This window comes from Leucopleurus acutus, assembly GCF_964270905.1.
Source record: "Leucopleurus acutus genome assembly, chromosome: 2".
NCBI lineage: Eukaryota > Metazoa > Chordata > Mammalia > Artiodactyla > Delphinidae > Leucopleurus > Leucopleurus acutus.
Window position 1 is genome coordinate 87,549,379 of NC_139143.1, and position 25,703 is coordinate 87,575,081.

The 25,703-nt window shown below is 40.2% G+C and overlaps 1 protein-coding gene across 11 annotated transcripts in view; it reads right to left on the reverse strand.

Moving 5' to 3' along the window:
* Window positions 1-25,703, reverse strand: part of PDE4DIP (phosphodiesterase 4D interacting protein) — a gene marked incomplete at both ends in the record, with an annotated part of 225,879 nt that overhangs the window by 99,540 nt on the left and 100,636 nt on the right. For 9 of the 11 annotated variants that reach the window (XM_082833039.1, XM_082833041.1, XM_082833030.1 and 6 more), the window contains 4 exons: window positions 11,308-11,425; window positions 15,049-15,224; window positions 15,360-15,483; window positions 18,048-18,124. In XM_082833039.1, the coding sequence (XP_082689165.1) occupies window positions 11,308-11,425; window positions 15,049-15,224; window positions 15,360-15,483; window positions 18,048-18,124 (495 nt within the window). Of the gene's footprint in view, window positions 1-11,307; window positions 11,426-15,044; window positions 15,225-15,359; window positions 15,484-18,047; window positions 18,125-25,703 lie in introns of those variants that run through there. The other 2 variants (XM_082833024.1, XM_082833033.1) reach the window with 2 other exon arrangements.

Here is a 25,703-nt window from a genome sequence, read left to right on the forward strand (position 1 = left end):
AGAAGCTTACCCCTCTAATCATCCTGTATACTATTTCTAGAACATTCATAGTAAAGATCCATAATTGTCCACTACCTATAGCACGAGGTCCAAAACTCTTAGTTTGGCATTTCAATATCTGTACAAAAAGATCCTAATCTACTTCTCTAGCAGCTCATCTCACATTTCTTCTCTAACCAAATGGTGACAGGGTAAATTTTTGGATATAGATATGTTACTTGTATACCCCTACCTACCTCTTTCCTAGTCTGATGGTAAGGCCCTTAGCATTCCCTTGACTTGGGAGTTTTTGCAGAGCAAAGAGCGGAGATTGCCTGAAGTCAAATGCATTTACTGACTTGGATAAAATTCTAAATGCACTTTGAAGATTAAGCCAGGTATCCCAGTGGGGAAGAGAAGAGAGTAGTGTCTTTGAGGTCAACAAAAGAGGAGAGGATGAGATTTCACCCCAGATGGGAAGAGACTGGGAAGGAGGTGAAAGAGTAACAAGGACCCACCTCCATTATCAGTGCCCTGCAGAAGAAGCAGGACCTGTGGGGGAGAAGGCACTGGGCGACTTGGAGAGGTTAGACTCGAGGTCAAGGGGCTCCATAAAGAGTCCAATGTAGCAAGCAGATAGGATTAGTAGAACTCTATGTGCTGGGGTGGGGTGCTTCAGTGGTGGACCAATGATCAGAGTAGTCTCCTTGATGCTTTGACACCTGATAAAGCCCAGGGACCTTCACCTTCACATAACTGAGAGTGGGGAGGAGGAATAACCGAATGAATGGAATTTAATTTCCCACCAGCCTGATTAGGATAGGGACTCAGGGTAACATTAAATTGATTTAAAGAAAGTAACTGTGATATTTCCTGCAAAACTAAATTTGTGAATTCAGAGTAAGTCATACCCACTATGAACTTTTTGTAGGTATTCAATGAGGGTCAGTCCTAGGCCTTTTTCACCTCTATTCTCTTTCAATATCATCTCATCCTTTTCCACCTTTATATGAGTAACTTCCAATATGTATTTGTGATATTGTGATTTATAATATATATTTGGTTTGTCCCTTGTCCCCCTTTCTGGCATAGAATCCTAAAACGCTTGGAATTTCTTCCTTTTTTTTTTTTTTTTACATCTTTATTAGAGTATAATTGCTTTACAATGGTGTGTTAGTTTCTGCTGTATAACAAAGTGAATCAGTTATACATATACATATGTTCCCATATCTCTTCCCTCTTGTGTCTCCCTCCCTCCCACCCTCCAGGCGGTCACAAAGCACCGAGCTGATCTCCCTGTGCTATGCGGCTGCTTCCCACTAGCTATCTACCTTACATCTGGTAGTGTATACATGTTCATGCCTCTCTCGCTTTGTCACAGCTTACCCTTCCCCCTCCCCATATCCTCAAGTCCATTCTCTAGTCCTTGGAATTTCTTAAATGACGAGAGTGATAAAGGTCTTTTGTTAATAAGGTGACTTTTGGAATGTCACTAGGACACTGGGGGGGTGGGGGGGCGGGGCTTGGCGGTAGTGGCCAGAGGAACCAACCATGTGATTAGAGGGTTGGAACTTTCAGTCCCAGACCCCAATCTCCAGGGAAGGGAAAGGGGCTGGAGGCTGAGTCAGTCGACAATGGCCAATGAGTCAATCATGCTTTTGTAATGAAGCCTCCATAAAATCCTAAGAGGACTGGGTTCAGAGAGCTTCTGGGTTGGTGAACATGGGGAAATTCAGGGAGGTGCCTGGTGAGGGCTTGGGAGCTCCTCACTCCTTCTCATATTACCTTGCCGTATGCATATCTCCCATCTCTCTGTTCCTGGGTTATATCCTGATAAAATAAACCAGTGATCCAGTAAGTAAAATGTTTCTTTTAGTTCTGTGACCTGCTCTAGCAAACTAATCTAACCCGAGGAAGGGGTCATGTGAACCTCTAAATTTATAGACAGTCGGTAGTACATGTAACATCTGGACTTGTGACTGGTGTCTGAAGTCCAAGGAGGGGTTGTTGGAACCTCTAACCTATTGCTGGTCAGAAGCACAGGTGATAAACTGGGACTGCAACTATTGTCTGAAGCCCAGGGGTGGGGAGGAGGGGGAGGGAGGGAGCAGTGGGAGGGGTGTGGAGGCAGTCTTATAAGACTGAATCCTTAACCTGTGGCCTCTGATGCTATCTCCAGGTAGACAGTGTCAGAACTGAGTTGAATTCTTGGACACTCTGTGTCTAAGAATTGCTCGGTGCTGTGTGGGAAGTGTCCCTGCTCTCAATACACGTGTTGGAATTGGTGTTCAGAACCAGTAAAAGAATATCTTTATTCCAGAATTCTCCTCTGAGTTCAACTCTCAAATGGCCAACTACCTATTTGTATCTGCACCTGTATGTGTTAGAGACATCTCAAAATTACCCCAGGAAAGATTGATTGACGTCTTCCCCTTAACTATAGTGCCTCCCCCTCCTTCCTCCTAATTCTCTATTAAGGATCAGGGAACTATGGATTGTGGGCTCAACCCGACCCCCGTCTATTTTTGTAAATAAACCTTATTGGAACACAGCCATGCCGAGTCCTTCATGTATTGTCTATGGTTGTTTTTGTGCTGCAACAGCAGAAATCTTATGGCCTGCAAAGTCTAAATTATTTACTCTCTGGCCTTTTATAGAAAAAGTTTGCTGATCCTTGCTCTTTTTTTTTTTCCCAATGTATTTATCACAGTTTGCAATTATTTGTTTGATCACGTGGTTATTTAACTAGCTCCCTTATTAGAATGTAAGCTCCCTGAGGGGAAAGACTCTGCCATGCTTATTCTTACTGTTTCTCCAGCACTTAATTTCACCACTCTCTGGCCGTGGTAGGCACTCAATAAACAGTCATGGACTGGATTACATGAACGGATGAATGAATGAATGACTTACTATATCTTAAAATTTTATTTCGTTCTTTTGCCTTAGCACAAAACTTCCATTCTTGGTTACCCTCTAGTGACCTCATATCTTAATAGAGTTCCATAATAGTTAGTCCTCTCACCTTCTTTCTCCTCTACTCACTCCTCCTTCCAGACTAATCTTCCTAAAACAGATCTCAGATATATCACTTTCTGGCATAGTAACCTGGAGACCTAATTAATGACTTACCCACAATCATAAACTTCTTGACCTGCCATCCAAGGCCCTCTGACTCTAGTATCACCTTATCTTTCTAGCCTAAACTCATTGTCCCCCTGCATATCCTCACTATTCCAACTACTGCTTCCTTACCTGGAACTTCCCTACCGCTCTCTTATCTTCTTGTAATGTTCTTTCCCATTACTACCATCTCCTCTTGTCAAAATCCTAACCAACCTTCAAGTATTTTCTTTAAACTGCCCCTCTTAATCCCCTCAAAAGACATTTTTCTCTTCGTTGACCTTCCAAAGCACTTTTTATTCCTATAGTAATATGTGTGTCATTTTTCCATATTGCCTTCTTCTTGCCTAAAGGGCTGGTAAGCTCCTTAAGAAGAGGAACCACACTTTACTCATCTTGTTATCTTCTGAGGTACTTTTATCAGTATGTTACTAGATCTAAGTAAATAATCATTGAATGAATAAATAGATTGATGCCTAATATTTTTATGTCTTATTAAAATCCTACTCATTCCTTACAGACCAGAGTCTTCACGGCCCACCCCAGCCCCTGATTTTTCCCTTTCTCTCCTGCCTTGTATTTTGTTTCCATCAGAGACTTTCTTACCTTCCAATTAGATTGTAATCCCTAGAAGTCAGAGACTAAGGCTTATGTCTTTGTCTTCCTCTTCCTTCACCTTACAGTACCTGTGCAACTGTAAATGCTCAATAAATAAAGCTATGAAGAAGCCCCTCTTTTCTCCATCTGATAAAGTCTGTTTCTGAGACATGTTACCAATGAAGGTTTGCCTGGGAGACAGTGACGTTGAATGAGGATTTGTAAAGGAGTCTCCAGCTTCAATATTCATCAGCTTAAGAAAGGGATATTGAAAAGCTGCTCTAAAAAAACATTCTCCTTACATGAAGTTGGCTGAAGCTGCCTGAGCTGCTAATCCCTGCCAGGTTTTCAGTCTCTGCCTTGAGCATTTAGAGCGCATTCTTGCCTTAACCTCTACGTCAGATCTCTCCACGGTAACACTGGAATGTTTGCTATTTTAGGAAATCTGCCTCACTGCATGCAGTGCTATTTACATTAGGTTCCAAACAAGGCATAAATGCAATGGCTTGACGGTCTGCTGCTTTGTGTGAGTAGGAAGGACCTGATGGCTTAATGGATGCCTCTCCCTAATTCTGTTGTCGTTTCATTTTTTAGGCCAACCACAGTGTAATTACACATTAATAAATAGTGCTTATATAATACTGGGGGGAAAGATGGAGAGAAAAAAGAGGAAACAAAACAAGAATTCTTCCAGACATTTCCTTTGCAAGTACATTACCTCCGCACCACGCCACCGCCCCCCCGCCCCGCCATTCGCCGCCCCCCCCCCCCCGCCCGCCTTCCTACCCTCCAGGTCTGGTTTCATTTAAAAAGTTCTTTGAGATAAAGCTTCCACCATTCTGTAGAAGGGAATAATATCAATAACTGGAATGATTCCCAGCTTTTCCCTGCAACTCTGTGGATACCTTCAGTAAGGAAGAGAAAAACGCTTTGTAAACTGCACTTTATTAGATTTTCTGACTCCCTAGTAAAAAAGAGGTAGACGAGTTGCCGCAGCATGACAGCGCCATCACAAAGCTGAGCACCCTGGTCACCACATGCCGTCGATCCGAACGGCCATGGAGGACTGAGAGCATACATGGAGTGTTGTCAATCCGTGGCATGTCAAGCTTGTGGCATTTTTTGTTGTTCTATGAAATTAATTATATAAAAGAAGTTCATAAGTATTCTACAGGTACACTCCAGCTAAAATGGATGCTGAACAATGTTTTGGTAGAATGGAAAAGGCAAACAACTAGAGGGATAATAAAATCAATTAAACCAAATAATCTTTATCAAAACTGTCTCTCTCATTTGAGGAAGAAAGGCTCTGAAGTAAAACTTCCTGTACTCAGAGACTATTTCCCAGTCCAGACTTTCATACTGGCATCACGTGAGAAGTATTTATCTCTGGGAGGTGGAGTAAGATGAGTGTTTTTCATCTGGACAACTCACACCTAGAAGCGTATGACTTGTGAGCTCTCTTTCTTCTAAAGCCCAACTGTGGTGTCCCCAATTGTGAGGGGTTGTGGGGGGGTGGAGTTCAGGCCTCAGAACTCAAGCTCCTCTGTTCCCTAACATCTGTAATGGGTTCCAGGGATGGCTTTGCTGGCGATGAGAGAATTCTTCAGCCTCTATGGAGCAGGCCCAGGGCTTAGAAATTGAACCTGTGCCTTCCGCATTGTAGAGGTATGGTGCCTGTGGTGAGAAGTGGCATGGCAGACTAAGGTTTGAGTATAATACAGTAGAACTAAGATGCTGCTACTGTTAGCAAAGATAACACCCACAGCAAGGACTTCAGGTGTCACAAAGAGTAAGTTGTCACACATCACTGTTTAGACAAAGTGCTTTATAATTGGCTTTACAATATTCTTTACCTTTATCTAATTCACAGAATGGGCTAGTTGAAGCAGTTACTAGCTGCATCAAACCATGATTTGCTATCTCAAAAGGTGACATCAATTATCTGCTCGGTCTTCTGTCTAAACAACCACCAGGATTGCCTTTGTATAATGCAACTCATAAGCTTTTATTCCCTTTGCTTAATTTTTAAATTTTTAGTTCTTCATTGCCTACAACATGAAGTCCTTAGCTTGACATTTATGGAACTTTCCAGCTATGTATTCCATCATTCTCCAACACTTGTCATATATTTGAAAACACCAATTACTTCCAATTCCTTAAGTGTGTTCCACACCACTGTATATATTGTTCCCCTAACCTAGAATGCCCTTCTCCTACTTTCTGCCTGGTGTACTCAGCCTTTAAGGCCCCAGGTCAAGGCTGACTTCCAAGTGAGGCTTTCTCTGACTTCCAAAGATAGAGTTAATCCCTCTCATCTCTGGGTCCTCTTAGCACTATGAGTATACTTCTCTCTCTTCATTTATCACACTGCATTTTAGTTCTTTGTTTACATGCCAATCTCTTATTGGGCTTTAAACGCTTTGAAGGCCAGGTCTCCCTAGACCAGTGGTTCTTATCGAGCAGCCACACCCTAGAGTGCATTTTGGAAGTTCGCGGGGGCATTTCTTGTTTCAATGATGAGTGGGGCTAGGGGGGATACATAACTTGCAATGGGCAGGACAAAGCATTATTCCAAAATGTGAATGACTTTCAAATGTTCCACTGGGCAGTGATGCAGGTAATCAAACTGTTTATGTAATCATCTGGACCTAGGACTTAATTCTGTTGTATATATGAACACAATGTTAATATACTCTGACTTTTCTATGAGTTAAACTGCTACGTAAATTAAAGGAATATTATTTAATTTATTTGTTTATTTGGAAATTTACCAAGAGTTTTTCACTTTGGCACTGCCACTGGATCATAACTAACGGCACTGTCCCTTGCCATTTTTTTTTTTTTTTTTTGCGGTACGCGGGCCTCTCACTGTTGTGGCCTCTCCCGTTGCGGAGCACAGGCTCCGGACGCGCAGGCTCAGCGGCCATGGCTCACGGGCCCAGCCGCTCCGCGGCATGTGGGATCTTCCCGGAGCGGGGCACGAACCCGTGTCCCCTGCCTCGGCAGGCGGACTCTCAACCACTGTGCCACCAGGGAAGCCCCCTTGCCATTTTGGAATTGCCAATATAACATGCCTGCACCAGACTGCATTTGAAGCTGTGACTTCCCACACAAGCACCTGCCTATTTCTTTATATCCTTTAATATAGTTGTGCCCAAGAATTTACATATTAAAATAAACATTAGTTTATTATAAATGAATCTCTTTTTATGTTTCATGTAGTTCAGTATCTACTTCACTGGATTGCTTTGAGGCTTAAACTAATTTGAATTAATTATATAAGGTATTTAGTGCAGCACCTGGTACATAGAAAATGCTACCATATTGTGCTGACGTTATTATTACAGAAAAGTTGTTGAATATTCATTGATAAATATTTTAAATTATATTTGGAATATGTATTTAAGAAATCCTGTGACTTCTAGGTTTTATATTATAATAATCTGAACCATTTGAGTGTGACTACATGATCCCAAGATGTTATAGAATGTGCTTCAATATTTCTTTTTGTCTAGGGGACTAAAGTGAGATATAATTCTCATTGTGATCAATTTGCCCTGAATGATTCACACTCTGTTGTGGTCTTCCTGGGGAGCAATAACACAAATAGACAACTTTGAGTTTGGTCTTTGCCTATAAAACAGCTTTTCTATGTGCAAGGCTAACAGGTCCAGAGGGAGAACTGTGACCATTAATCTCACTAATACTGCTATACTTAATAATTTTGTCATTGTCTTTTGTAAGACAAAGATAGTTACAATGTGCATGAAGTTTACAATATCTGACTCATTGACTATGTCTTTTTTAGCCACTACTCATTTTAAGAACAGCCTTACTCTCTTTCAGGTTGTTAACAACAGTATTTACCGTGGACAACAGTAGTTATGAGGACAACAGTAGTTACCGTGTTTTGAGCACTGTGCTAGGCACTTCACATATATTATTTCTAACCCTTACAAATAGATGAACATTACAGAGGAGGAAATTGCATTTGGAAGGGTTATGTAACTTGTCCAAGGCCATACATCTAAAAAGTGTTGATGCTGACTGAGATCAAATTCCAAAACCTGAGCTCATTCTTTCATACCACTCTGCTTCCCCAGATAAAATCCAGGAGACTTCATACTAGAATCTGTTATTGAAGGACCAAGATCCTCTCGCTAAACTGGGACTTGAATGTTTCCTTCCGTTAAGTCAATCTGAACCACTTGAGCATGGCTCAATATTCCCAAGGTATTACAGAAATCATTTCAATCTTTCTTTCTGTCTAGGCCATAGAATATAAGATAGAAGCACAGTGACCAAAACCATTTCCTTTCTTTTGGAATCTGGACACACATTGAGAGAAGGAAGTTTTCAGAGGATTATCTGAACACTCACTAGAAGGCTGACTCTCTGGCCAGGCTTCTTTGGGCTGTTTTAGAAATGATAATATAAAATAATTCTATGCACACTGAGCAGTACTTGGTGCCTAGTTTTTTGTTTTTTTTCTTCATAAGGCACAGACCCAAAGGGAGAAACTAGAAAATGAGCTGCGGGAGGCTTTCTGTCCTCCACATTTGAGAGGACCTACTGTCAGAGGCCCCCTGTGGCAGAGCTCTCCAGCTTGGCTATTCTGGCCAGTGTGCCTCAGAATGGCCCACCACTGTGCTGAGATGCCAGCCCCTCAGCTCTCAGGTGGTGGAGGCTCTGAAGGTGGACACAGGTAATCACCTCCAACCAGCCTCAGTCACTTTACTTCAGAGTAACATAGACACATAATCAGCTCCTATGAAACTGAACTTTCTCTGAAAAATGTTGGGAAACACTGATTGACAGAATTCACAGCATGATGTAATCAGGTTTATAAATGTACAAAGAGTTGGGCAATAATAATAAATTTTTATAGGTACCAGCAACATTAAAGAAGCATATCAATTTAGCACAATTTATGTGACGATGTATTTATTTCTTCTGCTCACCCAATGTTATTATCCTCTAGACGCTGTACTTAACCTTGTTCTAAGCTTTCCTTTAGGATAGATCGTAAATAATTTAGTCTCTTTGAAATTATAATTTTTCTGTTCTTCAAGTCTGTTTTAAAAACTGATACCGAGTGAGAGAGTGGCAGGGACATATATACACTACCAAATGTAAAATAGATAGCTAGTGGGAAGCAGCCACATGGCACAGGGAGATCAGCTTGGTGCTTTGTGACCACCTAGAGGGGTGGGATAGGGAGGGTGGGAGGGAGGGAGACGCAAGAGGGAAGAGATATGGGAACATATGTATATGTATAACTGATTCACTTTGTTATAAAGCAGAAACTAACACACCATTGTAAAGCAATCATACTCCAATAAAGATGTTAAAAAAAAAAGCTGATACCAACCCACTTCCCCTTATTAGCATTGCAAATATTGAACTACATATACCCATTTCAGTGCTTACCAAAGATACTAATGAAAATAAGTATGTGTACCTAAATATGTTTCTATATGTCTGTAAATATAAAACTAGAACAATGAGAGTGATTTTATTTCAGGATTTACGTGAGTATTTTTCTTTCAGAGTGCTTACCTTGGGGACTACACACTTTCCCCAATGATGCTGGACTCATTAGAATAGAATGTCAAAATTGTAGGACACTTTGGAGACCGTCTGGGCTAATTTTCCCATTTGACACATATGGAGGCTGGGAGTGATGTATCCATGGTCATACAGTTAATAAAGAAAGAATCAGGATAGAAACCTGCTTCTCCTAATTCCCAGCCAAGTTATTCCTAATTAAAAAATGTTATGGGGCTTCCCTGGTGGCGCAGTGGTTGAGAGTTCGCCTGCCGATGCAGGGGACACGGGTTCGTGCCCCGGTCTGGGAAGATCCCACGTGCCGCGAAGCGGCTGGGCCCGTGAGCCATGGCCGCTGAGCCTGCGCGTCCGGAGCCTGTGCTCTGCAACAGGAGAGGCCACAGCAGTGAGAGGCCCGCGTACCGCAAAAAAAAAAAAAAAAATGTTATGGGATCTTCCATACATTTCAATATGTATCTTGCAAAAAGCCTATAAACTTTAATTTTTACTCATATCTATCACATTATATGCATACACATCACTTCCTGAGTTTGTTAACCAGAGCTTTCCAACCAAAATGGATCCAGAGTCCAAGGGGTTTACAGTGTAGCCAAGATAGTGATTTCTTCTGCCCTCATTGTGGCCTAAGCACCCAGGATGGTCACTTTCAAGTGAGAAGCTCCATCCATTTACTGCTACACCTTATAAATATTATCATTCATTATTTTTTTAAATTATAATTAATGAGTGAATTTATGGCAGGGGCTCAATTTTAAAAATGTACAAAATCACTGCCTTTCTTCTATACTTATCATAGCTATTGAAAACTGTAATTCTTTTTTTTTTCTTTTTTGCTTGTTTGGATTTGCAGACTTTTAGGTAATTGCTAGTTATTACTTGAGTAATAAAAAAGAGCAGTGGATAATGAGAAAAATGAGAAGAAGTCGCTGGTTTTAAGCAATTTGATTATGTTGTAAATCACGCCTTTTTCTATGTTTCTTATTATCATTTGCTATTTTTGTCACGACACAGGAAAGGTGAGGAAACACTGCTTTATACTAATTTTTAGCACTGCTCTTTTTATCCTGATTCCAACCTTTGTATATGTGACCAATAAATTAAGCTGCACATGTTTTGCTTTATCATTGATCTAAGATTTGTAAGAATACCTAGTAATTGTGTATGTTGCTTGGGCACAGATACCTTCTAGGGTTCCTTCAGAAAGTATCTTTTTAGTAAATTAAAAGTTGAATGAAGGAGGGGAGTTCCCTCTGAGGTAACCTCCAAGAACAACAATACAGATTAATGCAATAATTTTCACAGCAGTGAGGGTCCTCTCTTCAATATTAAAACCACATTATACATTCTCTATAGTTATACATCACTAGAGTGGCAGGCAGAATCCTAAGATGGCCCCTGTGACCTCCACCTCCTGGTATCCACACCTGTGTACAATCCTGGAGTGTGGAGGAACCTGTAACTTGCTTCTAACCAATAGAATACAGCAAAGGTGAGGGATATTGCTACATAGTTTTGCACTGTTATATGGCAAAAGTGAAGGGGTGTTGCTGCAGATGTAACTAAGGTCCCTACTCAGTTGACTTTAAGTTAACAAAAAGGGATAGTACACTGAGGGGCTTGACTTGATCAGGTGAACCTCTTAAAAGAGTGCCTAGAAGGGAGATAAGCAAGAGACTGTCCCTCTCCATGGCTGGCTGTGAAGAAGCAAGCTGCCATAACTTCTACAGTCACACAGAAATATTCTTCCAACAACCTGAGGGAGCTTAGAAGTGGAACCTTCCCTAAGCGAGCCTCTAGCTGAGAAAGCAGTCCAGCTGACAACTTGATTTCAGACTTGTGAGACCCTGAGCAGAAAACCCAACTAAACCATGCCTGGACTCTTGACCCACAGAAACTGGAATAATAAATGCATGCTGTTTTGAACCACTGAGTTTGTAGTAATTTCTTACACAGCAATAGAAAACTAATACATATAAATGTAAAGTAGGGCTCCTGAAAGCATGAAGCTTTGTGCCTCAGGAAGTACAGCCCAAATCTCACCTGTACTTCCATGTCAGCTGGCTCCTCCAACAGATGCAGCAGTTGTTGCTTCTCTTGAGATAGCTGTTCCGCAAGTTTCTCCTGTGCAGCCAGGCTCTGACTCAGTTCTTCAATTCTTCTGGAGCAAAGAAAAAGTAAGAACAATTATAGCCATGGTACTATTGCTACCTTTATTTTTCAGCCCGCTCCAAAGATAGCATGGTCCAGTACAGTAAGTTTTTACTTTTTGAGTCATTGAACTCTTTGAAACTTTTCTTCAGTAAGCCATGTATTCTCTGCCCCAGTCCCCAAATATATATACAAACGATTTTTTGCTTACATTGTCACAGGTTCAGAGACCTCTTGAAGCCAATCCATGGTTCTATAGACCACAGATATAAAATTCTTGGAATAGGGGCTATAAGTTGTAGAGTTTTTAAAATTGTTATTTTTGTTCCATTCAAAAACCAATTATTAGGTAACTGTTATGTATATAACTCAATGCACACTACCAAGTACTGGGAATATAAAGTTGGAAAACACACAACCTCTGCTGTATAGAAACTTAAGTTCTTTTGGTGTATGTGCCAAGAGTTTGGGAAATGGGGAGGCACAGATACATCAACAGATAGAATATAATAAGTGCTACCACACCAGGGGTATATACCAAATAGTACACTGAGTGTTGCCATGGAGCTACAGGAGGAAAGATAAAGAAGTAATTCATTTGACTTGGAGGAGACTGTGGGGAAGCTCAGGAGAAGAGATTGTGAAGACTGGGTTATTTTCCAGGCTAAGAAGGAGGAGCTTAAATGAAGGAATGAAGGCATGAAGATATGAGACATATGGGGAAGCGTCACTGGAAGGGAAAAGGGGGAAAGGCTGGTGGGAAGAGACAATGGCTGGAGAAGAGGCTGGAAATTCAGACTAGAATTCAGTTGTCAAAGACTATGCATGCTGTGCTGATGTCTATAAACCACAGGTTCAACTCGACAGCTATCCATCACCTACTACGTGCAGGGCATATCTTGCTGTTTCTCTGTGTATAAGTCTTTGAGTACTAGAGATACCTGTCCTAGGAAATGTGCTGGTACTAGATGAAATGTTTCCGATTGTGCTTATGATTCCTGTGTATGTAAGATAGTGATAGCACCTTGACAGGAAAATAGTTTGGCAGAAGGTGAAGGGTATCAGAAAGTCAAGTAGGAATCTCTTAAATTAAGCTATGAGGATTAGCTAAGATGTGGGGATCAGAAAGAACTTTAAAAACTTTATACAAATGCAAGCTATAATGATAATTATGATGATGAATGTGGACTCCAAATCAACTTCCCCACAGTATCTGTGCTAGAATGTCTCTACTTTTCTCAAGTTCATATCTCATTCATCCCTTTGACCCTCAGTCTCTACAGATAATCTAGTCTCCTACTTTACAAAGCTATTCAAGGCCATCTGATATGAACTCCCTCAATTTACTTGTCAGGTATGCATTTGTTTCTTTTTTCTGTTTTTGGTTTGACAAGCATTTATTGGACTGAGACAGTCTCAGGGAACCTAGCAGGGAAGATCTGAAGAAAATACAACACCCCACAGAGAACTGTACACTAATGGATGTGCATATAAAACAAAACAATAGGGCTTTCCTGGTGGCACAGTGGTTGAGAATCTGCCTGCCAATGCAGGGGACACGGGTTCGAGCCCTGGTCTGGGAAGATCCCACATGCCGCGGAGCAACTAGCCCCGTGAGCCACAATTTCTGGGCCTGCGCGTCTGGAGCCTGTGCTCCACAACAAGAGAGGCCGCGATAGTGAGAGGCCCGCACATCGCGATGAGGAGTGGCCCCCGCTTGCCACAACTAGAGAAAGCCCTCGCACAGAAACGAAGACCCAACACAACCAAAAATAAATAAATAAATAAAATTAAAAAAAAAAAAGGCAAAATTCCTTTAAAAAAACCCCAACAATATAAAGACTTAATTCTGCTGTCACAAAAGCCTTCACAGAAGTAACCATTGATGCCTTAGTGAGTTCTGAAGAATGAATTAGGAGCTCACCAGGAAGGGAAAACACACATTTCCCACAGAAGGAAGAGCATGAGCAAAATTCTGGGGACCTGACATAGCACAGTATGCTTCTGGAGGTGCTGTGCCTTTAGGGTTTTGATTCCAGCAATGCCTGAAGCCATGTTACATAACTCTCTAAATGCCAATTTCTTCATTTATAAAGTATAATAATCCCTATCTCATGGGATTGTTAACTTTATGAGAGAATTAAATTTTATGGGAGAATTAAACAAGAATGTAAAGTACTCAGCTCAGCTGTACAGCAAGAGCCCAATAAACCTTAGTTGTCATTACTATTACTAGTCTGGCATCAGTGATATATGAAGGGGTCATGGTAGGGGATGAGTCTGGGGGAAATCAGGGGTCAAATCATAACAGGCTTTATGGGCTTCCCTGGTGGCGCAGTGGTTGAGAGTCCGCCTGCCGATGCAGGGGACACGGGTTTGTGCCCCGGTCCGGGAAGATCCCACATGCTGCGGAGCGGCTGGGCCTGTGAGCCATGGCCGCTGAGCCTGTGCTCCGCAGCGGGAGAGGCCACAACAGTGAGAGGCCCGTGTACCGAAAAAAAAAAAATCATAACAGGCTTTGATGGCCACACTAAGAACAGATTTTATCTCCTAAAGATGTTGGAGAACTTTCTAAATTGCTCTGCAATAATATGATCAGATTTGTGTCTCAAAAAGATCACATTGGTCACTGTGCGTACCTTGTGTGTTTTTCACATATTCAGTTAAAAACCACTTAAGGCTTTTTATGCCACCATAGTATCATGCATTGAAGAGGCTAAATTATTTGTCAGTTTCATATTGTTGAATTTCCCACTTCAAAGCTGCTCTGAATTGTTAGATTGGGATGAAATGCAGAGGGTAGAACCGGAAGTAAAGAGAACAGTTAGGAAATTGCTGCAGTAACCAAGACACAGTGGTGACCTCAACAAATGCCCGCTTACTTTATGAGAAAATTCAAGTTCCTTACTATATACAAAGCCAGCACAATCAGACCCCCTATTCCCAATACAGCTTATCTCTCATTAGTCTTCCCCAGACCCTCTGCTCTGGTTACATAGCACTAATTACACATCTTGAAATATGCCCTTCCCTGTATCTCCCCTCAATGGTGTCTCCTCCTGTACAGGACATTCCCCCACGCCACTCACCTCCTACACTCTTTCTTCTAACTCCTATTCACTCATCGAAACTCACCTCCGATTTCACCTCCTTCAGGACACTTTCAATGGTACCTTGCTCTTTTAGTCTGGAATAGATGACAATTCTATATGCCCCAGAGCATCCCATGTTACTTCTATCAGAGAACTTATTAAAATTGTGTAACGTGTGTCTTGACAGGAAGTGGGTCTTTCATCTCTGTAACCTGAGTGCTTAGCCCAGTGTCTGGCATATAGCTGGTGCTCAGTAAATGTGAATAAGTGAATCCATGTCTCTTGTTTGCTACCATTTGACCACTGTTCTACTTATTCCTACTTAAGTTTCCTGATTGCCAACTAGTCAGTTCTGTTAATGGCTACCACTAAAGACACAGCCCTAAAAAGAGATTTCTTTACTTGCGGGAACCATAAAGCCTTGGTAATGGTGAAGGTCCACCGTAAGGCATTCAAAGGGAACAGAGCAGCTGCTATATACTCACACAGGCTCGAGAACAGGCAAAAGACAAATGGCAAATAGAGCACCAAAAGCACCTACTTGTCCCTTTGGGCCAGGGCCTCAGTGTATTGGTTGGGCTTGACCCGGTTTCCTGGTACATCTTCCCTGTCCTTGGTGACTCCCTTCAGTTTCTCTGAGAGCTCCAGGTTACACTCTTTCTCTGCTTCCACCAGAGCCGCCATCCGTGCGGCTTCATTTTTTGCTAGCCTGGATTCCTGCAAAAAGAACGAGAAAAGAACAAAACCTGAAAGGCTGCAAACATAGGTACTTTAGGGAGGGAAAAGGTGAATGCCAGGAGGCAGAGCAGTCGGAAAAGAGGTAAAAGGGGACCCCTAGCCGAGGATACTCACCTCCTGCAGAAGCTGGATCTTATTCTCCAGGAGCTCGTAAACATGCTCCGTCTCCTGCTGTCTCTCCTCAAACTGGCGCCGGAGCTCAGCTTCATTATGGCTGTTGAGATTCTCCACATCAGTGCTAAAACCAGAGCATTGGCCAGTCAGAGCCAGTCATATAATTTAGCAAGTGGACCCATTAAGGCTGTTTCAGTAATTCAGAGTTCCATTGATGAGAATAAAAATGAAGTATTTTTTTTCTCTGCAATTATTTGTGGAACTGCTCTTTCCAACTTTTCAGGTAATCTTTTAGGAACTCTGATTTGTGTTGCTTGTCAATCAGAATATACCTGACTCCCTAGAGGTTTCATTACTGCTATAGCTTCAAGAGAAGAATCTTGCATATGAAAGGCAGGTAGTCATCAGATGGTTTAGAACTCAGCATCCATGTTCTCCATCATCTGTCCCCAGACTTTCCCATTAAGACTGCTCTCCCAGAGTGCTTTGCTAGTTCCCTGCTTGTCTTGCTATTTGAATTTAGAGTGTCCCTTCCATTTAGGTTGCTGGAATAGAATATCTATTTGGATAGCCACAGAAATGCTTTTCTCCTTTACAGCCAGTAACCCATAGACTGTCCTGAATCTGGGCTACCTACCCAGAGTTCTATCCAGTTTTCCCACAGTCCCATGCAGAAAGCAGACGTTTAAACTATGGAAGCTCAGGGTTCTGGCCCAGCTTTGCTTCTCTGATGTCCTTAGGAATGAATGCCCAGGCGCTAGCATGAAGCGGGTAAGGTGTCACCAGCTTATTTATAGCTAACAACAGCTGCCTTTGGATGTCTGAGGATTAGAAATTTGGGGGCAGTATCAGGTGCTGAATGATCTTAATTCCGGTTTGTTTTTATTCTTGTTTTAAGCCGTTTGTTAAGAACCATGGACAATCTTCTTGTTCTCAGGGCAGAGAACGATATTGAGCCTTCATAGGCTCATGATAAATCAAATACTACTGCTCTATCCAAGCCCAGTAGTATTTTAATATTTGGCCCAGAAGGTTGTGCCCATGGTGACCAAATGGAACTTCCCTAAAGATTATAGAATTCCTTGCTCGATACTGGACACTACTCAGCACTGTCCCAGAGACTATATTTATCTTGAGTTCCCATGTCATTATGCAGCCTTTTGGTGGTAGAAGGGTCTTTGTTGTACAAGGGACACAAGTCAAGAGAATAACCTAAGACCCTTAAATAGACCTCAGGAATCATCAACTTTGACTCCATATTCTTTGATAAATGCAATAGACAACAGCTAACTACAATGTCTTGAGATTGGAAGTTATACATTTTCTGAGTAAGTCAGCCAGGAATGCCTGATTTAATAGGCTACAGCTGTTGTGAAGGCAGAAGAGCCTTGGACATGATGCCAGAAGATGTGGGCTCTGCCACTCATTTGAGAAGACTTTAACACTCTGTACCTTAGTTTTCTCATTGCTAAAAATAGGATAATGCCTCCTAATTAAAAACTGAAACGACATAATTTTTTTAAAAAATTGCTACACAAATCTCAAAATTTGTAACTCAATTGTTATTATAAATTTTCCTAAAATCTATTAGTTCACTTAATGCCTTAGTAAGTATTGAGTAATTCCAGCATACTGCGTATGGTTGAGTCTGGTTTGAGTATTCTGATGTTGCTGGACTATTATTCTAAGCATCAAGAAATACTGTGGAGATAGAAGGAACGCCAGATCAGATTGGATGTATACTGATTCTAGGATATAATCTGAAAATTATTTTTAGTAACAATTTCAATAGTACTTGTCATTTAAAACTAAGGGTTTTTTAATTATAAAAACTGTAAATTATAAAAGTAACCATCTTAACAATACAGAAGGTATAGAAAGAAAAAAAATTGAAGTCTTCTCCCCATCACAAACTCCACTCTCACTCCTCTGATACAGGCAATGTTAGAGTTTGGTATGTAACCCTGCAGTTTTTTTCTATTCATATTCAAGCAAACACATGAACACATAGATTGTCTTTACCCAAAGGGGCTTATATGCTAAATATCATGCAGCACTTTTCCCCCTTACTTAGTCTATCAGGGACTTTCCACCAGGATAATAATATAGAGCTAACTCATTCCTTTTAATGACTACATAATATTCCACAGTATGTTTATATCAAAATGTTTTCAACCATTGCCCTATTGATGTATAGTTGCTCCTAGTTTTTTTTTTTGCCATTGCAAATAATGATGCAGTTAATATCCTTATACATTTATCCTTTCATACTCTTGCTTTTATTTATAAGGAATAGATTCCTTTTAGGAATTATTTGATCAAGGGAAGTGCTAATTTTTTATTTTGATAGGTAGTACCACATTCCAAAAATGTTATCACAATTCACACTCTCACCAGCACTATATGAGAGTGCCCATTTCTGCCGAACTCTATGTCAGCCCTGGATGTTATTAGTAGATTACTGACTGGGAAGTTTATAAGCTTAGGTCTGATGTATTTACCAATCTATGTCAACATCTCTCAGACTTATTGGAGCCCAAGGAAAGAAAAGCACATTGTTTCAGTTTCTTAACTGGATGCAGCATTCAAACGCCAGAGTTAAGGAATTTGGTTCCAAATCTATTGCGCTCAGTTAATGAGCCAGACTGGAAAGGACCAAGAGCTCAACTAGTTCAAACTGCAACTCACCATGTTTTATCCAGATGCTGTTTCTTGTCCTGGAGTTCTCGTTTCAGGCTCTCTACTTCAACCTTCAACTCGATGTTCTGAAAAGTACACAGGCATTAATCGTCATTAACTGCCACAGACCGTCGATCAGACAGAGAAAGACAAATATTATATCACTTTTATGTAGACTCTAAAATATGATACAAATGAAATTATTTACTAAACAGAAACAGACTCACAGACGTAGAAAACTTATGGTTACCAAAGGGGAAAGGTGGGGGGTGGGGCGGGGAGAGAAAAAATGAGTATGGGATTAACAAATACACACCACTGTATATAAAATAAACAACAAGGATTTACTGTATAGCACAGGGAACTATATTCAATATCTTGTAATAACCTGTAATGGAAAGGAATCTGAAAAAGAATATATATATTATATATATATATATATATATACACACCTGAATCACTTTATACCTGAAACTTATGCAATATTGTAACTCAACAGTTCAATTTTTTTAAGTGTTCACTGTTATTACTTATAAAAACAACAGTTTTCCCTCCCTGACTAGGATAGCTGAAGTTCTCAGTCATAATCATATATTACATTAATCATATGTCATAGAAAGGAAAGAAAATTATTACACCAAAGGTGGGATATCCTAGGCAATCTGATCTGAACATTCTTCATGCTAGCTTTATTCTTCTACATAAGTAGAAAAGAGAAATGAAAAGGACGGAAAGAAAAAAAAGAGAAAAAATATAGTTACTTCTCTAGGCTTTAGCACTATGTCTATTCAAGCAAATAGACAATAAAGTTTACAAGTCTCACAGAGAACTGCTAAAACAGTTTCATCCCACAAGGTTAGATCCTAAATCTTATGATCAATGATTCTGGTGGATCAAGGTAATTTCATGGGCATTACAAAATCTACCACATGGAAATGCAAGTACATTCCAATTTACAGCATTAAATTCTAACCCTCTCTACCCTCTTTCTGCAGAAAAATCACCGCATAGTTAATCACGTTTCTCCATTCTCCGTTAGTAAACATATAAATTGTTAAATTCCAAGAATAGCTGAAGTGGATCCAAAATTAACTGCAGTTGCTTATCTTATCAGCTCTTTGTCAAGATATCCAAGGAAATGCATGTACTCAAGAGAGGGTGGCTGGCGGGGCCAGAGCACCTTTCTCTCCTTTTACTCTCCAGAAGAATATCCACCCACCTAACCCAAGGAAAAGTTCCAATGATGAAGCTGAACTTAAATGATAAGCAATACAATAAATTTTCATTATGATATTAGTACCTAGAACTAGAGGACTGGGCTAACAATGAGTTATAGATTAACTGTGTTTAATCAGATTTTCTCTGTGTTGGTAGCTTGTTTTGTTTCAGGACACACCACTTGAACAGAGTCTTTATGCCAATCCATGTTACACACAGGATTCTCCTAAATTGATTTCCACCCTTGTGTGTACTGCAAAGTTCAATATAGAATTGGGTTAAAAGAAACCAGTAACCAATTACCTGATTCCTTCCAAGGATTTATCTTTTTTTTTTTTTAAGACTCTATCCTTTTATTTAACATGCCATAACTTCTTTCCTCCCTTCCAGTTTTATTGGGATATAACTGACACACAGCACTGTATAAGTTTAAAGTGTTCAGCATAATGATTTGACTTATGTACACCATGAAATGATTACCATAATAAGTTTAGTGAACATCCATCATCCCATATAAATACAACATGAAGGAAATAGAAAAAAAAATTTTTTCCAAGGCTTCGATTTTAACTCTGTAAATTGATCTACTGCTTATATAATCCACAATGTGCCTATCCCTTTTAAAAATAGAGATTTTCAAAATTTTGCCCCAGCAGAAGCTGTGACACCGGGAATCAAACTGCTTTTTTAAAAAAATCAAAAGAGAAACGGTTTTGCCTGACCACCTTAAGAAAAAAAAAAAGATCTTAATGCAAAATGTATCATCAGCCCTTTCATCATTAGATTAGAAGCATTATTACCCATTATATTGACTAGATCAATAGTTTGCATACTGTGTCCACCAGTATTCCACAAGGCACTTCTAGGAATGGGAGAGGGAGAAGTTTTAATTAAAGAAGTGTGGTCACAGCCAGGGAATGTTAAAGGGTCTGCTCTGACTCTTGCAGACCCCTCTCCTCCACTGTTAACAGCACTCTTAATGTGGAAAGGGACTTATCAGGTCTTGTGAGGAATAATGAAGAGGTCTGACACTTGTTTCTTATACTCAGTATGCCTGCAGTCCAGTTGAGAGGAGCAAAATTCTGAGGTATGGATTTAAAATGCTAAAGGGGATCCCTGATGAGGAAGTTTAGGATATAGCCTAACCCAGGGAAGGTTTAATGTGTGAGATATACAAGGGTAGAGAAGGTCACTGTAGATAAGGAAATATGGTATTAAGCTAGAAATTTCTCTACAGTCCATTCAGGAGCTCACTTATTTCAAGCACAGATATCTGATACAGCAAAATTCTAGAATAATTTTTAAAATTTTATCCATGGATTGATAAACAGATAAACAAAATGGAATGTTATTTGGCCATCAAAAGGAATAATAGATGCTACAACATGGCTGAACCTTGAAAATATTATGATAAGTAAAAGAAGTCAGTCACAGAAACCACACATTGTATGATGCCATTTATATGCCAGAATAGGCAAAGCCAGAGAAACAAAGTAGATAGGTGGCTGACTAGGGCTGGGGGGATAGGGGAATTGGGAAGTGATGGTTAATGGGTTGGGTTGGGGGTTTCTTTGTGGAGTGATGAAAACGTTCTAAAACTGATTGCTATGATAGTTGCACAACTCTGTGAATATTCTAGAAACACTGATGTGTACATTGTACACTTTAAATGAGTGAGTTTGTATTGGTATGTGAATTTTATTTCAATTAAATTATACAAAATGTTTTAAAAGCCCTAGGAAGTTATAGTGGTTATAATTAAATGATAAAAATGATTACATATTGCATATCACACAGGCAGTTAGAACAGTGTCCAGCACCTAGGGAACATCATTATTATAACTGAACTAAAGAGCAAAACTATACATTGCCTTCAAGCATCTCTAACAGAAGTTAGCACTGGGTATTTCAAAATCTCTTTCCAATCTTGCCCCCCCTCTCCAGCCCCCATGGTTACCACCCTATGAGGTACTCCTTCCTTATCACTGGGATCAGAGTGAATACTCTCCAAACTGATCTCCCCAACCTCAGTCTCTCCACCATTTAAATTTTTCCTAAAGCATATTTCTGATTAGTTTACTCAGAAAGCTTTTCATGGTTTTTAATTGCACAGCAATTAAATTTTACACTACTCAGCGTGAAAATGGAGTCTACTCAAAATCTGACCTCAACTTACCTATCCGGCCTTATCTGCCATCACACTCCACCAATCTCCCCCACTAAAAGTCATTTCTTATGCCTCTGATGTTTCATAACTATCATTCTTTTTGTACTTCAATATTGACACACCAACTAATGCTCTACCTGCCCTTTTACACTTTTGAATTACAGATTCCCTTGGGACAGAGAAAAGTGACGGTGTGGTGGAACTAGCCAGGTGTGCTGGTTGCCAGCTTGTGCCTTTCGGCTTTGTGATGTTGCGACATGGGTTTCAGGACAGCAGACCTAGAAAGGCAGAAATCCGTTTCTGCCACTTACTAACTGGGTGACCTTTTTTGTGTAAGTTATTTAACCTCTTAGAACATAACTTCCTCATCAATAAAAAGGGGTTACAAAAATTACCTTGAGCGGTATAGTGAGGGGTAAATGAAATAACCTAAGTACCCAGCATAATGCCTGCCTCAAATATCTAGCAGCTGTGACTAACTTGAGGCCCTCAGTGTTTTGCAACTTCGTGTGTAGCAAATGCACTGAATGAGTGAACCAACCAACCGACAGGAACAGATACACCTAGGCAGAAGTGGAATGACAATATGTTTGTTGAAGAAAAAAGGGATTGGCTAATGCTGCGTGATTATACAGAAAAACTTTTTATCTGAAGCCTTTAAAAGACCTTCTCTGTTTTAAATCGTGAATATTCCCTAAGAGGTATATTATTAACCCATTGAAGATAAAAGGTCGCTAAAACTGAGGCAGGAAAAGGAAAAATAACTTGCCGCAGGACAACTCAGGTCACTAGTAGAATTCCAAACACTGCTTAGAATTCCAGCCTCCTCTTCTACCTTTCATCTTCCCCCATAAAAGGGCCATTCTACTCTTGGGCCTAGTCTACTCTGAGACTCAGAGTTACTAATTAAGATCTCCAGACCTTAAAATGGACATTTTAGAGAGAAAGGTGAGCACGGACCAAGCATTAGATGGTATTAAGAAATTATCTTAAATTGGTACAGCCACTATGGAGAACAGTGTGGAGGTTCCTTAAAAAACAAATAACAGAGCTACCATATGACCCAGCAATCCCACTCCTGGGCATATATCTGGAGAAAACCAGACTTCAAAAAGAAACACGCACCCCATTGTTCACAGCAGCACTATTTACAATAACCAAGACATGGAAGCAACCTAAATGTCCATCAACAGAGGATTGGATAAAGATGTGGTACATATATACAATGGAATGTTATTTAGCCATTAAAAAGAAGGAAATAATGCCATTTGCAGCAACATGGATGGACCTAGAGATTATCATACTAAGTGAAGTAGTCAGACAAAGACAAATATGATATGATATCACTTATATGTGGAATATAAAAAATGATAGAAACGGGATTAACATATACACACTACTATATATAAAATAGATAATCAACAAGGACCTACTGTATAGCACAGGAAACTCTACTCAATACTCTGTAATAACCTATATGGGAAAAGTATATGTATACGTATGACTAAATAACTTTGCTGTACACCTGAAACTAACACAACATTGTAAATTAACTATACTCCAATATGAAATATAAATTTTTTTAAATAAAAAAGACTATTATTACATTTAAAAAAAGAAATTATCTTTAAGTTTTTGGGTACAATAATGGTATTATGGTTATGGTTAAAAACAAAGTCCTTATTGGTTAGAGGTACGTTCTGATGTCTGTCCAGATGCAGGTCTGTGGTGTCTGAGAGTTGCTGTGAGGAGAAGGGAGGACAGAGGCAGCAGAATGTTGGTAACTGTTGAAGCTGGGTGACAGGTACACAGGTCCCCAGTACTCGGGACAGGTACATGGCAGGCACTGTTCTCTTTATCTTTGTCTACTTTTGAAAAATTTCCTAATGAAAAGTTAGAAAGGGCATTTTCATCCCAAAAAGGTAGATATCCACATTCTTTTTTAATTTTTTCCTTTTCATCTCTGGAATTCCCTAAACTATGGTCACAGATAGCAAAGAATGTTTGGCTCCCTACAGCAGCTCCTTTCAGCCACCAGACTTACATAAAACAGTGAGTCCATTTCCCAATACTGAGGGATAAAGAAAATAAACCTGCCTCTTAAACCTGGGGGACTCAGAATACAACTGGGTCATAGGGAGGAAGGAAGATCTGCAGAAATAAATGACAAACAAGATTCTTTTAGAGAGGAATCTGCGATTTCTTTAACTGGGCAGTCGGAGCTAATAAAATCACAAGTCTCTCACTTCACCTCCTACCCTCTTGCAGTCTCCTTCAACTCTCACATTGCCTCACACTCCCTCTTCTTCTTCCTCCCCTCCCCCCTCACTTTACCCAGCTGGAACTGCACCCTTCTGGTCTGACACTGCACCGCGATGACATCAGTCATTATCCAATGGCTATCTTTTCTGAAAACCAGAGTTCTGAGTGATAGTAGTTTATGGCAAGATAGTTTCCAAGACACTGCTGGCCTTTGGTGGGGCCACCCTCTTCACCTCTAAACTAAGGGCTACTGCTGATGGAGAAATCAATCATGTAAGTACCCTTGGATGCCACCAAGGCTTTGCCTGAGTTGCTCTTAGCCTGTGATGTCTTCTCTCTTCTTTCTTTTTATTATTATTATCATTATTATTTTTTGGCTGCGTTGGGTCTTTGTTGCTGTGCGCAGGTTTTCTCTAGTTGGCTTCAGTAGTTGTGGCACAAGGGCTCAGTAGTTGTGGCTCGTGGGCTCTAGAGCATAGGCTCAGTAGTTGTGGCACACGGGCTTAGTTGCTCTGCAGTATGTGGGATCCTCCCGGACAAGGGATCGAACCCGTGTCCCCTGCAATGGCAGGTGGATTCTTAACCACTACGCTACCAGAGAAGTCCCTCTTTTCTTTCTAAAACTGTTCTTCATTAGGGTTCAGTTCAAACACCCCCCTACTCCCCCTTCCAGGAAACCTTCCCTAATCCCCTAGTCAGAACTTAATAATTCATTTCTCTTCACGTCTACTGTTTACCACTAAGATGACTATAATTTAGCATCCATACTGGGACTCTTCTGAAAGTGAAAAGAGGCACTATCACAATTATACCAGGACTGTCCTGAGTAAACCAGGATTCAGTCATCTGACACCTATCTCTAGTATAGCACTCAACTCACTCTGCTTCGATTAGTTATTTAAAATGTCTGGCTTCCCTTCTAGGTTTTAATATCTGGAAAAGTACTTTGCCCTCATTAGCTCTCCATATATGTTTATGGAATAAACACTTTACCATTTGTCTTGAATTGCTAACTTACTTTTTTGTTTTGGTATTTAACTTCGTGTGTGTGTGTGTGTGTGTGTGTGTGTGTGTGTGTGTGTTTCAACTGATCTTCAAACACTTTTGACGACAAGGATTATGTCTTACTTTATATCTCATAGTTTGCTGCTGGGGGAAGAGTACTCAAAAAAAAAAAAACCTTGACAGCATACCAGTATACATTCATTGATAACATCAGCAAGTAACTATGCACTGGAGATTAAAGCTTGCCAGAACCAAAGTGCTTGTCGGTGTGATAAGACGTGAATTAGGGTCAGTGAGTGAAGGAAGTGGGTACTGCACCTTTGTTAGACAGTACGAAACAAGCCAGAGAAAAGCAGGCCTTCCATGGAAGAGTTTTTTTTTTTTTTTAACTTTTCCTTTTATATTGGAGTATAGCTGATTAACAAGGTTGTAATAGTATCAGGTGCATATCAAAGAGACTCAGCCATACATGTATATGTCTCCACTCTCCCCCAAACCCCCCTCCCATCCAGGCTGCCATATAACATTGAGCAGAGTTCTCTGTGCTATAGAGTAGGTCCCTGTTGGTTATCATGGAAGAGTTTTTACTTGGGACAAAAATAAATATGGCCAGATCTTACTCTGAATCAGTTCTGTAGACTAAAGGAATTCAAAAAGAAATAGTTTAATAGGAGGAAGAGTCTCAAACTCTTGTGAGGAGATCCTCTTATAATTCCTGATTATTAACCCAAAATGAAAAGTCAGTCTAGTGGATGGATTTTATTTTAAAATGTTTTCTTTTCTTTTTAGAACCATATCCTTTCTAGGAAAAGTGTAGTTCAGAAATATTTTTGTTCACGGTGAATTTCTTTTCCAGACTTCTCTGAAACCACTGGGGCAAAGCATTAGCTCTATAAAACAGGGCGAAGTACTGAATATTTTCATAAGGGGTTCTTCTATCTGTCCTGAACAAGGGGCAAGGGTTTGGTCACTATACAATCCCTGGAAACACATTTTAGTAGCTTCCAAGTGAG